The sequence below is a fragment of the Larimichthys crocea genome, chromosome X (genome assembly GCF_000972845.2).
Source record: "Larimichthys crocea isolate SSNF chromosome X, L_crocea_2.0, whole genome shotgun sequence".
NCBI classification, from domain to species: Eukaryota; Metazoa; Chordata; class Actinopteri; family Sciaenidae; genus Larimichthys; species Larimichthys crocea.
In genome coordinates, this window is record NC_040020.1 from 27537439 (window position 1) to 27554724 (window position 17286).

General features: G+C 37.9%; 1 protein-coding gene, 1 long non-coding RNA gene and 1 other non-coding gene across 4 annotated transcripts; 2 read left to right on the forward strand and 1 right to left on the reverse strand.

Annotated features, from left to right (window-relative positions):
* The first annotated feature begins 3663 nt into the window (after nucleotides 1-3663).
* Nucleotides 3664-6581, forward strand: LOC104922946 (uncharacterized). Of its 2 annotated transcripts, none has more exons than XR_002041595.2 (5): nucleotides 3664-3795; nucleotides 3987-4118; nucleotides 5517-5600; nucleotides 6096-6223; nucleotides 6418-6581. It is a non-coding gene; the product is annotated as an uncharacterized LOC104922946 (long non-coding RNA). The 2 variants fall into 2 exon arrangements; XR_797103.3 differs by having other exon boundaries at nucleotides 3687-3795; nucleotides 4006-4118.
* A 592-nt stretch (nucleotides 6582-7173) lies between these two features.
* trnar-ccu (transfer RNA arginine (anticodon CCU)) lies at nucleotides 7174-7246 on the reverse strand. The gene has a single exon. It is a non-coding gene; the product is annotated as a tRNA-Arg (tRNA).
* A 484-nt stretch (nucleotides 7247-7730) lies between these two features.
* ift56 (intraflagellar transport 56) lies at nucleotides 7731-17257 on the forward strand. Its single transcript, XM_010735910.3, has 18 exons — nucleotides 7731-8040; nucleotides 8191-8334; nucleotides 9276-9368; nucleotides 9523-9637; nucleotides 10276-10325; nucleotides 10549-10694; nucleotides 12255-12426; nucleotides 12771-12845; nucleotides 12965-13067; nucleotides 13360-13415; nucleotides 14020-14073; nucleotides 14164-14227; nucleotides 14314-14402; nucleotides 14687-14770; nucleotides 14866-14935; nucleotides 15270-15376; nucleotides 15839-15972; nucleotides 16219-17257. The coding sequence occupies exons 1-18, from the start codon at nucleotides 8038-8040 to the stop codon at nucleotides 16331-16333; spliced, it is 1674 nt and encodes a 557-aa protein (XP_010734212.1). The 5' UTR covers nucleotides 7731-8037; the 3' UTR covers nucleotides 16334-17257.
* Nucleotides 17258-17286: the final 29 nt, after the last annotated feature.

The window sequence follows — 17286 nt, forward strand, 5'->3', positions numbered from 1 at the left end:
TCTTCTGCCCTTTAGTTTCTAAATTGACTTTACAGACATAAACAAGATAAAATCAAAACACTAACTTGACCTTATAACAGTTTTAGTAAAAAGAGATTACTCATATTTGGACTCAGCATTTTAAAACAAAATCTAATATTTTACCTTTCCAGAAAAAGTCAGCTGTTAAATAACATGAATAACATTTAATAGCAAATGAAGTTAAGTTTGTCTGTGCAGTCCCAGCTCTCCCACGCCCCTCCTTTGGTTAAAGCAGCGCAGCGTTTCCATATTGGACACTGGTTGTCCTGATCTTCTTTGTCCCAGGCCCTGTACACAGAAGGGTGGCCATCCATCCACATCCAGCGGTCCGCCAGGTAACGCAGGCCGATCCACACCCGCTCAGTGATGTGGTCTTGCTGAATCTTACGCAGGGCTAGAAGGTGCTCGGTCTCAGAGGCCAGGCTGGTGAGTGCAGTGTGTTTATTTCTGCAGTATGAAAACGCAGTCTCCCAGGTTCTCTCTATCTCCACCACAGTCAGATTGAAGCAGAAGAAGGGAAAATGTAACAAAGAAGGAACATTGTACAACCTGTCTCTCGAAATGCAGCCCAAACAAATAGCAACATTTCTCTCTGTCTCTAAATTATTTGGTTCACCATTAGCCCATGATATATTTGTTGCATTTCCTCCACCTGACCACATCCAGTGTTCTTCATTTAAGTAGAGACCAATCCAGAAAAAAATTATCCCAGATACTTCATTTTTCAGTTTCTCTTCATCCCATTTGGAAGTGATGGGCGAAAGATCAGTGTAGTGATCTCTGCAGTACTTTTGAGCATCAGACCATAACATGGCATGTTCCACAGGAACGTTTTTTCCATACTGCGCTGACACACTTACAATAAAAAGCATCTTCAAAACCAGAATCTCCATGGTGTTCAAATATATATAAAGTCACGATAAGTAAAAAGTGTTCTGTCCAGAGTGAAGTCTGTCTTGCAGTGTGGTCCCTCCTCCGTTGTCTCTTTATTTTAGTCAGTGAATACCTCCTGCCTTAACTAATCACCGATCAGGGAATTGTACATCAGACGGATCTTCAGTTTTGCCTTGGAAATTTATTCTAATTTGACCTTGTGAAAGGTTTGTGTAGCATGTTTTGTTTAAACTCAACACTTGATCATTGAAACAGTGACTCAGTATTGCTGTACTCACCATGCTCTGAGTTAAATTGTCCTACATTTTTATGTTTTCTTTATTTACCATGACCCTGCTGATGAGGCTCAGTGTCAGGGAGAAAAGGTGTATTTGAATCTATTGTCCAGAAGTCTTGACAAAAGTGAAATATTTGGATAGGAATGAGTTTATTGAATACACTGTCACTGAAATGTGCCTGTTGCCAAAGGTAGTAATATATGTAGCAAGATCTTAAATGAAGATTTGTGTACATGTACTTTAATGTCTTAATTTTCTTGTTCTTTCTATTTACTCAGTATATCAAATTCATAATTTAACCCAGTCAAGTAAAATAATATGTATCCGGTTTTGTCTACAACCTACAAGAAACATGAAACTGATTTTTTTTGGGATACCTTTTAACATATTTACAGAGAGAAGTGTATGAATGAAATATGGGAATAGCATACAATCACTAAAACTAAATTAATGACTAGGCACAGCCTGTAGCTTCTCTGGTGATCACAGACCAGGGGTCCTTCTCCAGATGCACTGTGTGTCAAAGATTTGCAAAGTGGCCCAAATTTAATTTTATTACTCAAGAGGGTTCCTCTAAACAACAGTGAGTCCAAGTCAAGTCATGGTTAATTCTGCCATGCTTGATCACCAAAAGTAAAATGAGCCACGACAATGGTTTTACTAAGTTTGCAAGGCAAATACTAAAGCCAGTGTAAGCTTCTGCACATTTTGAATTTTTTCCATTTTGACCTTGAGAAACAATCAATGAAAGGAAACCCTGTTTTATCTTACATTATCCAGCCTGCCTTTTGACTTTGAACAACTTAGATAGCTGATACTAAATACTTTAGTCTCTTGGTAAAAAAGAAAAAGAGATAGTGAATAGTGAATTACTGCTAACCAGTTTTTGCTATTGCAGCTGCAGCATGTTGTGTAATCGCAATATTGCAGATTTGATTCCAGCAACCTTTGTCTTAAGTATTGGACAAATAATGACACACATGGTTATCATCAGTACAACTGAATCAAGTACAGTTCTTCAGTACAAAAGTCCACAAATCGTCAAATCGTGCAATCTCAACCACCTTCATGTCAATACCAAAAGAGACAAAAGAGAAGGTGATTGACCTCCGGAGGAAGATGCCTCAAACCAGACCCGTGAACGTCCAGGGATTGGATATCAAGATGGGGGGATACCTGGCATTCACCTCAACAATAAACTGTACTGGTTGGACAACACAGATGTCAAAGGTCAAAGTCGTCTCCACTTACTGAGGAGATGACCTCAGAGAGTACAGGACTTCTATGACACTGTGGTGGCATTCAGCTCTGTCCTGGACTGCCCCCTAGACTCTATAGAGGAAGTGGGGGTGAGGAGGATGTTAGCAAAGCTGACCATCCATCCATCATGAACAACTCCTCTCACTTCTTGCATAAGACTGTGGGGGCCTTAAACAGCTTCTTGTGCAACAGACTGCTACTCCCACCATGTAAGCTGTGTAACGCTACCACAGGTCCTTCATTCAAACAGCTGTTGGAAGGTTGAACTTAAAACTTGAACTTGAACATGAACTTGAGAATTGTCTGCATTCAGTCATTTGAATATTTATAAAGAAGACATTAAAATTATGTCTACTAAACAAATCATCTCAAAGTGGATATTCAAAGTGAGCTTTTTTTTTTTCTTATGATGTTGCTATGCTGTAATTAAACCTTGATCCATCCACTTTATGTGGCATCTTGAGACAAAGCAGATAATTTCATATTAAAGTTCAGGAAGATACATCACTTTTCTATTTCAAACAGAGGAACTAAAATTCAACAACTGAACCTTTAAAACAAGGACATTGTTTGGTGATGACAAAATCCACCAAAATTGAAAGTAATTGTAAGTAAATACCTGTAGAAGATGAACAAAATGGAAAGGAAGAAATGCCACTATGATAGAAAAGCACAATATTTTTGTATTTTCAGTAAAATAAAATAAAATAAAAATGCGCTACAAAACAGAAAGAGATGTGCAGGTTGGACTTTAGAGAGAAAAGAGACTTTAGTTTATCAAAAAAATTATATTTATACTACTGCTTTCATCCACAGATCTCATGATCATACAAATGAATTACTAATTTAGCAATGTTAACTAAATAATAAAAAAAAAGTATCCCGAATGGATATTGCCCATTTCTTACTTTCTTAGATTTGTGTTGTTGTTTTTTTTTTTTTTTTTACCTTTATTTGTTTCTTAGACAACTTTAAAATGTACCAGCAAACTAGTGAGACACCATTTGAGACCATGAGATGCAGGTGAAAACTTGAAAAATTAGTGCTCAACAGGATGATAATAAAGACTTTTTACACCAGCCATTAGAACATTATAGTAGCTGCAGTGTATATGATATGATGTTTGATCATACGACATTAAACATCTGCTGTATGTATTGTTAATGTTTACTTTCTATGCGAGCCGTTTGTACAGGTTTTTTTTCCCCCTGGCAGACTTGACGCAGGGCTTATTTTAACTACGTCTCTACCGGAAGTAGCTCGCACTATAAATTTGTCGTCAGTTCCTGCATCTTCCTCTCTTAACCATGCGGTGCAGAGTTTCAGACGCGGTTTCAACATGGTGAGAAATAAATCATACTTTGTACTATTAGGACTAACGTGTTAGTAAAGCTATCAGTAAGCTGCACAGGTACTGCTGTTCAGTCCGTTCTTTAAATGTTGATTGTACCCAGAGACTCATCAACAATGTTTGCACTGTTGTGGTCTGTTTCAGACTGTAAAGTTTTTCTTTTCTTTCTTTGTTTTTTTTAGTTATCTCCTCTTAATGCAGGCAAAGTGGTCTGGAGGTGCTGCTGATGATGGAGGCAGATGTGCTCAAGGTCTCATCTGAGAGCAGCCTGGACATCCAGGTGGAGTAGCATGTCTCCAAGAGGAGGAGTGATGGTTGGTGTTCTCCCTCATAGTTTATCTTTACTTCACTGTCTAGGATAAATAAGCAAGAAAAAATGTAAGATTTAAATTTTCTCAGGTTTAGTAAGATAACTTGCTTAACTTAAGCCATTTCTATTTTGCTGTATCCTTTAGGAATCTATATTTTATGGCACATATTGCCAGTAATTTAAGTGATAGTTAAGTCTTGGAGTGATCTGATGAATCACATAGGTTGTCTGTGTCCTGAAACAGACATTAAAGTGAGTGAGTTGCACAAATGTCCCTATGAGTTTTGCTAATTTAAATCAAGTTTATGGTTAATGCTAAGTTATAGTTTCAGTGCTCATGTCCTCTGTAAGTATGAAATTTGTAAACTGAAAATCTTCGGCCGAAAATGGCCCAAAAGTGCATTTCGGCTTTCGGTGAAGTGACCGAATAGTGGCGTGACGCAATTGATGCAGTGAAACAACGTGCGAGGTGATCTGGCCAGGGTTGCTGATTCTTTTCTTATTCACACAAAATAAGCCCACGATGCAGGATATAGGAAAAACACAGGCAAGAAATACATCACACACTGCTCTTTAGCTGAGCTATATACTTCTCTCTACATTACGGCGTCTCACACATGCGCGGTGCGTTCAATAACCGTCGGAATGACTGATGCGTTCATGAAAGTGGGAAAAATGGAAATTCACCGGAAATATAATAAAACTGTATTTCTTTCAAGAACAAATTAACAGTGATTAAAACAACATGGGCTTTCTAACAGTATAAACGAAATAATTATACTACGTGTGAATTCTACTGGAATATTTGAAGGATATTAAATAAACATTTACTTTCTTTGAAAAACATGTCTACAAATTTATTCTAGGCTATTTATGCAATAGTAAAAAAGTAGTGAAAAATTTAACAACCGCATTTCGGTTTCGGTATTCGGCCAACCATTTAATTTTTATTCGGTTTCGGATGAAAAATTTCATTTCGGTGCATCCCTATTTTAAACCAGTTTTGAACTTAAAACATGGTATGTACACTGACAGTAATGGTTAAACATGATTATTCTTGTGGAAAAATTGTCAGGTCTGTTTTTAGAAATCACATTTAACATACTTTGACTTTTCTATTGGTTTTAAGCTAGTATGTTTCCTGCATGATGTACAAGGTTCACTTTTGTTTTTTGCTATAAAATGTGTTAATTCTCACGTTCACTTTTGTTTTTTGCTATAAAATGTGTTAATTCTCACTTATTAAATCTGACTTATTTCCAAAGTGGACATGTTCACATACCTGATCTTGGGCCGTTGAATCTCTGTGATAAGGCTTGGAACAACTATATTACTACAGATGTCTGTGTTATAACTTTGAATGTGGTGACTTACTTGGCTTCCTTCTGTTTCTCCCTCTCAGATGTGTAAATTATGACCCTGACTGTCAGCAGCCATCGAGAATCCATTTGATGTGTTTGCCCTTTCCACCAGGAACACAGGACAGGTCTGTTTCTGAAGAAAGCTACTTTGTCTGATGGGCTACACCTCTCAGAATATGTTCTGTGTATTGCGCTGAAATGAGAAGCAGCACACCATTAAAGCCTGGCACTGATCTTATCTGTGTTTGGGTGTCGGAAGTGTGCCAGAGTGATTATGGCCGGGTTTTCGCTAACACCATGAGGACTGCTGTCCCATGACTGGGGTTTGATAGTGACCTGAGCCACACCTGAACATTAAATAGTCAAGTGCATCTTTCAGGTGCTGGTCATGTTTATGCACACTTGTTTACGGTTGTCAGCTATTAAACAACTGACATTGACTTAAACCTGCAATACATAAGAGGCTCCTTTTTTGTCCTGTGCTGTCCCATGTAACCTTCTATCTGGTATTGTGTATTAAATGTTCACCTGCATACGTTTGACACTGAAACACCTACTTGTCAGTGTTACAAACACACCCTTTGTACAAGCACTTCTAACAAAAACAATCCCTGCTTTAGATGGAGAAGGGGGGGAAAGCCACTTGGCAAGGAGGATTACCAAGACAGGTGAACCATCCCAGCAGACAGGTCTGAGGATGTTCAGGTGCCCTCTGTGCCCATCCAGCAGATCCAGAATGGCATCGAAGGTAAGGCCAGTCAAAGAATCTGCTGTAGATATTTTTCTGCAGTTTAAGTTTGAAACTGTTGGCAGTTGATAGACTGGCAAAAAACAATACAGCTAATATAAATATTATAGTGAATACAGCTGCACTGTACAGAAAACTGAAGTTAATAGAATGCATTTTAATTAAATATTTCTCACTGTCTCCTGCTCCTATAGAGGGTTGGAGTGTCCAGACTGCCACCGAAGACTGGTCTACAGCTCCCACTGCACAGGACTGCGGTGATCCTAGTTTTGACTGGTCCAAAGTCATGCAAATCTAAACATGAGAAATGCATAACTCTATGAACTGAAATCAATAAAGCTGGTTATTCATGAAACTGAACTTTTTCTTTTTTTTTTTTTTTAAACTAACATTTTAAATGAACCAAAAGTTGCATACAAATGCACAAAGTTTGCATGAAGTTGATACAAATATTCACCGTGTTCATTCTGAACATGATTTATGAATAATGCAAAGTCTAACATTTAAGTTTAAAACATCACTCTTGCTCTTGGCTCTAACAAGATCATTCAGAAAGTAATATTTTGTGTGCACACCAGTCTTTAGAGGTTAATGTTTAGTGCATTTAAATGCTTTGTCAATCAAAAAAGCCTTTCTGACAATCCTAGCAGGCTATAAATAATACTTTATAAAAATAAAGCTGTGGGCCACATGAAATCTGACTGTGGGCTGTGATTGGCCCCCGGGCTGGACTTTGGACATCCCTGCTGTAGGGAGTGACGGTTAAGACATGGATTGCTAATTTTCTGTGCAGGTTGGATTTCATAATAGCGAGGAAGTCTTGAACATTAAAGGTCCATATCGTATAAGGTCATGGACAATATACCTAATACAGCTACAGAATGATTTGTTGCAACTGGGAGCGATTACTCGGGTTTAAGAGACAGTTTAGTATTTGGCTTAAAACGTTCCACCCCAGATGGGACTCGAACCCACAATCCCTGGCTTAGGAGGCCAGTGCCTTATCCATTAGGCCACTGGGGCAATGATAACATTACTCAGAGAGATTTTGTAATTTGTGTCAAATAATAGTGCGAAGGCGATATTATGTGTGATTTTATTTTATTTTCTGTCTTACATTTATATGGAAAATATATTTTGTCAAAATCCTCCGTGACCTGCTGCAGCCATGCTTCGCCTTTCCGTTGCTAGGCAACAACGAGCACACATCACTGGGTCAGTCGAGCCCAGGACAGCGGAGCTACTTCCTGTTAAGTCCTGAAATCTACTTTTGCTACAAAATAAAGGTCACTCGAGAGTAATATTACAAAAAACAGCTACAATGTCCGCGCTTTTCCTTCAACTGCAATCTCCGATTTGCCGGTTTGACCCATTCAGAGATGTTCAGAGGAAGACCATAATATGGGTTACATCAACACTTCACCGTAAAAACGTCTTTTCGTTGCTTTACTAGATTGTGGGGACATTTGCTTATGCTTTTAATTTGAAAATACAAAGGCGGAAGTATAAATATATGCTGCCAGCGTATTAGCCAACGTTTTCCGAACATAGCAACGTTATCCATGAGATAGAGACAAACCTGCTAAACTGTAACTTTGTAACATGTAAGTCGTGAGAAAGAGTTTAACCGCTTTGTAGCGTTATCTGGTTGGTTTTATTAAACAAATGAAACCACGTAACGTTAGCTAACTAAAGCCTGACGGTAGGTAGGGACAGCTTACAGTTCATGTTTTAACTGCTGGGAGCAGCGACGTTACCTAGGTTAGTGATAAACAAGTCTGAGCCGGGGACGTCTGCAAGAAGGACTCGTCGACATGGTGAGTTAACGTTTTTACACACCCCATGCCAACACCGTTATCGTGTTATTTTTATATGGTAACATGCTTTTGAAAATGTCGTGCATGTTGGCCCCAAACCACTCGAAGTTATGTGATTTTAAAAACTTAAGAAATGTTGTATCTCGGTAGATCCTCTCTCGTGTGAAGCCAGCCGTGGGAGCAGAGACACCGGCGAGCATCAGCGAGAAGAAGAAGAAAAACAAGACCAAGGTCCCTCGTTTGGAGGAATACCTTCAACAGAGGGACTATCTTGGGGCCTTGACACTCTTAGAGGTACTTACACTCACATAACTTTAAAATAAACACGACTCAATCCAAATCATGATGGGTGAATGGACCACTGTTCACTGGAAAGGAGGATGGATGGATTCAGGTACTGTACCTAACATGACATGATGATTTGTGGAGTTATAAAAATGCACAACATCCCATAAAGACCCAATATTGTCTCACATCATAACCGTAGTTGGTTCAGTACAATGCAGTTGGTACAGTGAGTCCAGTAAATTAAGTCCTGTCTGTCATCAGTTTTTAATCTGGCTGGAGATGTAGTGGGAAGAGGTAGTAGTTGTATGGTGTAGACTAGACTAGACTGCCAACTATTATTTCATCGCTGTGAAGCAGTTGCACTAACAGAAACTTTTTTAAATCGGCCAGGGTGATATATCAGCTGATATTTGCTTATTGCAGATATATCGAGAAGATAGACATTTCAGTAGAGAAATGCTAAAGTAGTACTGATGTTATTTAGAAACTGTATACCTGTTAGATAGAGCACCAATACTATTGGTCAGGATATTGTCTGTGTGTCTAATTTCCTCCGCGCAACAGCAACCAGTACTGCTGTGTAGACTCTTGTGAGGAGAGTTTCCTCTCTTAAGGCCGACAAAGTAAGTGCTCTATTAATTACTGCCTCGTGTCTGCCTGTTATTTATTAGACTATAATTTTTTTTTAAATTAATGAATGAACCAACGTTTCTAATAATAAAAATATATGTTGGTTCATCGTGAGCAAGATTTAATAATTAAACTTTATGACTGCTGCACTCACAGAGGGGCTAGCTGTTTTTGTTAACCTCACTGCAAATTATCATGTGTCATGCCCTGGAATTAAAGTTTTATAAATAGAATCACTCCCACGCCTACGCTAAAGACAACACTGTAGTTCTGAATGCTGCTGCTTTGTTGCTGATGTGTTGCTGTGTCATCTCTAGTTTCAGAGAAGTATTGGCGAGAAAGAGGATCATGCAGACCTTTGGATTGGCTACTGTGCCTTTCACTTGGGTGATTACAAGAGAGCTATGGAGGTATTTTCTTGTTTTATATGTGTGTCTGAATGCTGAGTGTGTAGCTGGGTACATAGTATAAATATCTAAATCTGAATAGGTGGATAAGGATTTGACTGACAGTTTTTGCAGGGTCTGATTACATTTGTAATATTTCCATATCATGTTCTGACAGGAGTACAAGTCTCTGACAACAAAGACTGAATGTCCTGATGAGGTGTGGGTCTATCTGGCCTGTGCCTTGTTTTTTCTGGGGCTCTATAAAGAGGCAGAGGAGGCTGCATCTAAGGGTAGGCTCAGTTCCAGCTAAGTACATTTGTTTATTCCGACATTTTGTACAATTTTGTTTGAAAAGCAATCCTCTAACATATTGAGTCACATCAAAATATTTACAGTTTTCCAAAAGAACATTTTACTATTGGACCACGCTGGTGTTAAGATGTCATGGTTTCAACAATTATTGGTTTATTTATTTTTTGTAATTTGTGCATTTAACTGACATATTATACAATATAATTTAGGATGTTTCATAGCTCACAAAACATAATACACAGAAAGCCCACCAATTTGTGCATAGGATTGTCTTAATTATTATCATAATTGTGTTCTATACATTGTTTTTTTTTTTGTAGTCTTCACTGTCATTTTGCACCAGACTTACAGGCTTTTATTGTGAAAACGTATTGCTGCTTGAGATACACAAAGGAATTCAGTGGGTTCAGCAGATTTAGCTAAATTGAGTTATTGTACTCTTTTAGTTCCCATTAACTCACTCACTTTTTTTTAATACATTTGCCAGATCACATTCAATGCTTTTCAGTCAGTTGATGTGATTGCTAAGCGCAAGGTCATGATGTTCATGAAGTGTGCCTTTTACTTGCATGTGGTATGCTGTCTAACTAATTTCCGTGTCTCTTGCTCCCTGTAGCGCCAATGTCCCCACTGCAAAACAGATTACTATTCCACTTGGCTCACAAGGTTGGAAATTATTATTATATTGTTATATTATTACTGTTATAATGTGGATAATGGTGTGGCGTGTATTTGACCTAATAAAACATGTATTTACCCTTACCCTTTTTTGCTTCTGTGTCTTGAGCATTTTTTATGAGCTGCTTCTTTCTGAGTGTGATTCATGTCTTCTTAGCTTTTTGTGTCATCATGATCACATCTCTAAATGATGTATATTTCATTGTCTCAGTTCAATGATGAGAAGAAGCTGATGGGTTTCCACCAGAACCTCGAGGATGTGACAGAAGACCAGCTGAGCCTGGCATCCATTCACTACATGCGCTCCCACTACCAGGAGGCTATAGACATCTATAAACGACTTTTACTACAGAACAGGTTTGTGCTTCCCCCCCTGCCCTTTACTCTCTTAAATTAGTTTCACAGTCCTGCTGCCCTTGGATGCAGGTGCCGCCCTAGCACCACCTTGACAGGTGTGAGTTGTTCATGAAGCAGTGTTAGATTTCATAGGCCTTGTGGAACCATAAAGATAATTCAAGTATCAGTGCAGCGGACCTGCTGAGCTAGCTTCATCTAACGCTGATATACTGTATCTGTTGTAGCAACGGTAAGAAAATGAAAGACTTTGATTTCACTAGAAATGGGGCAGAGGTGCAGGTGAGATTTTTTTTTTTTTTTTTTTTTCACTGGGTTCACAGCAGCTTTCGTTGCAGGCTTCTGCAGCAGCTCAGGACACACATTTTCTGTTGGAATACAAATTAGCCTCACTACTACTACTATTTCCTCTGATTGCTAACAGAAAAATGCAAAAATATCAAAATAGGGCTATGAAAAAATTGCATGATTCTGTCAGAGTAGATAGTGGAATAATCCAGAGTACCGGGCCATTTTCCCAAGACCTCGATGTTCTTTGACTGGAAATGTTAGCCAGCATGCAAATATCCATTCTAATGTACAGCATTTGTGTTTTTTCCTGTGATAACTTCTTGTCTGTTTTTTTTTTTTTTGCTCTATGTGGGATTTAAATAAAAGTCTAAAATATATCCATTGATAAAGATGTTTCTCAACATAATATACAATAGTAATTACTGTTATTCTAGAAAGAATAACACACTAAAAAGATTAGCACAGATTAATTGTTTTCTGTGATTCCCCTTCAGCACAAAAGTCACTGAACATACGCAGTAGCTTTGTAAACATGATGGAAGCAGGTGACCAAATGCTGCTTGGCCCAATGAATAGAACATTTACAATTTAAAAAAAATGCACAGATGGAACTGTTGCTGGGTATTTTAGGACCATTGGACTATTTTGAGTTTGAAATATCACCTCGACACAAAGCACAAAGGAGGTCAGAGGTCAGAACTAGCTCAGCTCCTGATGTGAGCAACCAGACTCATCAAGCCACAGTCAAACAGGCTTTCAGACGCAGACATTTTAAAATATGACAGCCCTAATAATAATAATATCTGTCATGTGCTGAAATGCCATGTTGAAAGAAAATATTTACATTGCTATAGATTCTACAAACTGTACCACAGGTAGGTATTTAGTCTCACTGAAATCTGGTCTGTGTTAACACTTTTATGTGAAGACAGATGAAGTTTTGTCCTAGATGGGATACAGACATCCAAGCAGAGGAGCAGCACTTGTCGAGAACGGTCCAGACTCCCATTAAACACAAACAAATACTTACAGCAAACCACATTTGAGTCCATGCTGTCAAATATAGGTCAAAAAGTGGAATTAATTCTTGAGTTACTTACAGTATACGTTTTAAATAATAATTCTGCGACATTTGTTTCAAACAATATGAGATAAAAGTGAGTGACGGCATAACAATTATTTATCAATTTAAAAAGAATCTGAAATACCTCGTGTCCAGCTACGAAAAGAAGTAAAGGCATTTTCACATCCTCTTTTTTTGTTGTCTTTCAGAGATTTCCTGGCCCTGAAAGTTTACGTGGCTCTGTGTTACTACAAGCTGGACTACTATGATGTGTCCCAGGAGGTGTTGGCTGTCTACCTGCAGAGCATGCCTGACTCCACTATTGCCCTCAACCTCAAGGCCTGCAACCATTTCAGACTTTACAATGGCAAGGCAGCTGAGGTACTACATCTCGGTTATCCTTCATACTTTATATTGTTTCATGTGTTTTCACATTTTCGGTCACACAATTTTATTTTGTTTTATTTTAACAACAAATCCAATAAATAACACATTGAACAGTTTTAATTTCTAATATCTGCCAATGCACTGTATCCTTTAATGAGAAGGAACTAATTAAAGATATTTTCAGTGGTGACAGTGCACAGCATTTGTGCTTTTTTGTACTTATTATTATCCATGTACGCACTCTTATTGACTGAGTCAGTAACTGCTTGCCCTTTTATTTCTTTGGAGAGAGTATCTAGTGGTAGGTTTGACTTATGTGCGCACTCTCCTGCTCTTAGGCTGAGTTGAAGAACCTAATCGACATCTCGTCCTGCTCCTTTGAGTTTGCTAAGGAGCTTATCCGACACAACCTGGTAAGCTCTTCACAAGCTCTAACTGTGAGTGTGTATGTGCGTGCTGGTGTGTGTATGCATATACTAGTGACTTACATGCTACTTTTCCAAACTGTGACTCTGTCCCCTGTGTACTGCAGGTAGTGTTTCGTGGAGGGGAGGGGGCGTTGCAGGTGCTGCCTCCTCTGATTGATGTGATCCCTGAGGCCAGACTCAACCTGGTCATCTACTATCTCAGACAAGGTGTGACATTGCAGTTTTCTGGAACAAGCAAACAAGATAAATATTTATTCATTAAAATTGATGCATGCAGGATTTGACAGTAAAATGAAGAAGTAACATATTTTTAAGTGACTAGACACATGATTCAAGATACTTCTCTTGAACATACAGAATAATACCTTTTTATAGTAAACAAAAAAATATTAATAAAATCACTTGCTTTCCCACAGTCAGTGCAACATTTAATGCAGTCAGATTTTAGTATAAACCTATCCTAGCTCAGCCATTCACATGCTTCATTTTACACTTCCAGATGACGTCCAGGAAGCTTATAACCTCATCCAAGATTTGGTGCCCACGACGCCTCAGGTAAGTGACACTGAGTTTAAATGTAGCATTGCAATTCTCTGAAGCAGGATGTAATTATTTGACCTCAATAAGAGAGTCCACATCTGCTAATGTGAAAAATAATACATTAGCTGTGATTAATTACAATTGTGTAATTAATTACAGTCATGCTCATTTTATATGGAAAAGAAATGTACAATGAAAATCTGAATCATGCCGGATTGAATAAATCCTGTTTTAAAAAAAAAACCTCTTCTCCTCGCTGCACTCCAGGAAAGCTTTCTCTTTTATGTGACCAGTTTTTATCTTCAAAAGCACCTTAATGTTGCCTAGATCTAAAAAGAATGTGAAGTGTTTGGCTTTTGTCTCTTTTATGCAATTTTCTTACTTGTTGAAGTAAATTTTGATGTGGTTTCAAGCAGCAGTAAAAAAAAAAGAAAGATCAAATGAAAGATCAATTCTTGACAAAGACGTATTTCACCCACAAGTGAAAAAACAAGTGTTTTTTTCATGTTTTTCATCAAGATAATCAGGTTTTCTTTTTCCTTTTATAAATTATTTCACCATAAAGGGACTAGACAAGAGAGCATATTAAGTTTTTTACTTTGATCATTTATTTTCTCAGGAGTATATTTTGAAAGGAGTGGTGAATGCCGCACTGGGACAAGAAATCGGATCAGTGAGTATTTTCATTAAATGAATAGTTATGCACACAAACAAACATGATAACAGTGAGTCCAAGACAAATGTTTGCGCTTTTATCTTTCAGAGGGATCACCTGAAAATTGCTCAGCAATTCTTCCAGTTGGTCGGAGGCTCGGCTAGTGAATGCGGTACATTGAATAGAGATTTTATTCAACATGACCCTTCAAAGCAACATTGTGTGCGCATGTGTGTATAACATATTCTTGGCCTTCAGATACTATTCCTGGCAGACAGTGTATGGCCTCCTGCTTCTTCCTTTTGAGACAGTTTGAAGATGTACTCATATATCTAAACTCAGTCAAGGTTAGTGTTGCACTGTAAAAGACACACATATTATGTTATATTCCTGTGAAGAATAACAGTGATATTACTTTACTGTGGTATCACTTCATTTTGAAAAGAAAAAAGAAAGACTCCCACACACCGGGTGAAAGTGGTGCTTTAGAGTGGCAGTGCATTTATTCAGCTGTGTGTTTTTCTTTATTCCCAGTGATTTGCACTCCCAACAAAATACTGACAATTTGTATGCACTTTTGTTTGTACGTGTGGACCTTCTCGTTTAGGCATAACTGCTTTCCGTTTTGCAGGGTTACTTCTATAATGATGATACATTCAACTTCAACTATGCTCAGGCTAAAGCAGCACTTGGCAACTACAAAGAAGCAGAAGAGGTACTTTACTTCAACATACATCTGCACAACTCCTTTTTTACAGGCTTTGACAAGTTGTCGACTAATGTGTTGGACTAATTAAATGTCTCTTTCAGATTTTTCTGCTGATTCAGAGTGAAAAGATCAAAAACGACTATGTTTACCTCAGCTGGCTGGCACGATGCTGTACGTATAGTAGTCACACCAATGATAGTATATTTAATTCTAAAAATCTTTTTTGCAGAGCTAAATGATTGATGCACACAATTTTTAGGAGCTGTCAGATCTCTAACCTCAGGCTTGTAAAGAATTTAGGGTCACTCTTGCACTCAACTAGTATTACACTCAACAGCTTTAAGAAATGGATATCTCCATTAAAAGATTTTCTCCTTTCTTGGCTTAATCCACATCAATAAAGCCTGCCCACAGGCGTTTAATATTTCCCAAATCTGAATCTATAAAGGTTGCTGAAACAGCTTATGAATGATGGATTATTGAAGACTCGTTTTGTTCTTGTCAGATATAATGAACCAGAAGGGCCGGCTTGCCTGGGAGCTCTATCTGAAGATGGGCACTTCCTCTGATTCCTTCAGTCTGCTGCAGCTCATTGCCAATGACTGCTATAAGGTGGAGTAGCTGTGTTCTGCTTTGCATATCATCTGTGGTGTCTTCTAAAATGGGAATACATGTGTGAATGTATATATTATAGTCAGTTAATCTCTTAGTCGATAGAAAATTCACATTCAGTTAAGTTTTAACTTGTATATCAGTAAAAAAAATGTCTTTCTACAGTTCCAGATTCTCTAATATGAGTTTTAGTTTTATATTATTGCATATAGAAAAAAAAGTCAGTTTGGGACTTAGTAATTTGAAAACATCACCTGTGTTTCCAACCAACAGTCCAAAACCAAGTTTTTCAGTTTATAATAGTGAACTGAGAAAAGAAGTGACCCAAACAATCAATTGATTGTCAAAATAATAGTAAAAGACGCTTTTTACTTTTCTGTCGACTAATAAAAATTATTTTCTACCTGCCTCTTTTGTGATAATTTATGGCTCTCTTCTATATGTTGCGTTCTATTGTTTCAGATGGGCCAGTTCTACTATGCAGCCAAAGCGTTTGATGCACTGGAGAAACTGGACCCAGGCTCCAACTACTGGGAAGGCAAGAGGGGGGCGTGTGTCGGCATCTTCCAGCTCATACTGGCAAACAAGGAGTCCAAGTATGTTTGTCTCTTTTTCCTTGATTTTTATCATTACACATTTACCAACATTTACTTTATTTACTGCATAACATAATTTGTCACAAAATTCCCTGTTGTACAGAGTAAAACTAAACAAGATCTTGACTCACACGTCAAACTTCTGTGACCTGTTTGAGTGCTTGTGATGTCTAAATAAAAAAAACATGAGAGATGGTGCATTCTTGATCTAATCTTATTTCCTCATGTGTCCTGTTTGTGTTCTAGGGAAACACTTAAAGAGGTGGTGCCCCTGCTGCAAAATTCAGGAAACCCCCAGGTTGAATACATCATCCGAGCTCTGAGGAAGTGGGCCAAAGACAACAGAGTCCTCCTCTCATGATAGCCTTCAGCACTGAACTTCAGCTCAATACAGGTCTACATCAAGAGTAGTTACGTTATGCAGACGTCAGCAGTCATTTCACTTGAATGAACTGTATGAATGATATCTATGCCACATGAAGCAATAAAAAATATTGAGCTGTTACCTCTGCTACACTGTAGTGCAGGGGCACTCAACTTGCTTCGCCCGGCCACCACTTTTGCAAAATGACAGAAGGACAGGGGCAAGTTAGTAGACAAACATTAATAATATTTATCAGAAACATTAACAAACATTAGCAACGTAGATGTGGTTAAATAAGACGACTGCCCATGGTGCCTGATATTACCATATAACCATGCATACAGCAGTTGTTATTTGGCAAATTAAAGTGCTTAAGAATTTCTGTCAATTTTTCATAGAATTGCTTGTTTTCATTGTCAACCATTCAACATTTGCTGCCCTCACTCATCTTTTCTCAGAGGCAGGTCCAGTCTCAGCAGCCCTGCACAGGTCAGGCGGACCTGAACTTTTTTTTTTCGCAGATCACTGAAAGGCTAATATGCAGTGTCCAAAGCAACAGGCAAGAGACATTATTGAGCATTTACTAAATGGTATAAACAAACAAAGAAATTCACAGTGTGGATCAGTTTATTTTCTTTGTGAACTAGACAATGGGCCACCCTGCACCGTATCAGGCCTTAAATTGAGTATCACTGCTGTAGTGTTTTATATTAAAATTTAAATTTAAAATTATTGTACGTTTTGATCTGCTATTGTCTATATTTGTATGAAAATGTGACTATGTATTTTTAAAATTACTTTTATGTTGTCAGTGATATATTTGTATGAATTGTAGTGCGGTAACTGATGTATTGCAGTTTTTTCTCTGCTTTTGTTTTAAACAATACAAAAATAAAAACAAAACAATAAGATAAAGAAATCAGATGTGCCCAAGATGTATGTATGTATGT

Bases quoted from the DNA above. Each gene is read 5' to 3' on its own strand.
- ift56 (XM_010735910.3), top strand. The intron at 9,638-10,275 runs GTAGGCTCAGTT...TGCTCCCTGTAG, and splicing joins AGAGGAGGCTGCATCTAAGG to CGCCAATGTCCCCACTGCAA. The intron at 14,074-14,163 runs GTGAGTATTTTC...TTTATCTTTCAG, and splicing joins TGGGACAAGAAATCGGATCA to AGGGATCACCTGAAAATTGC.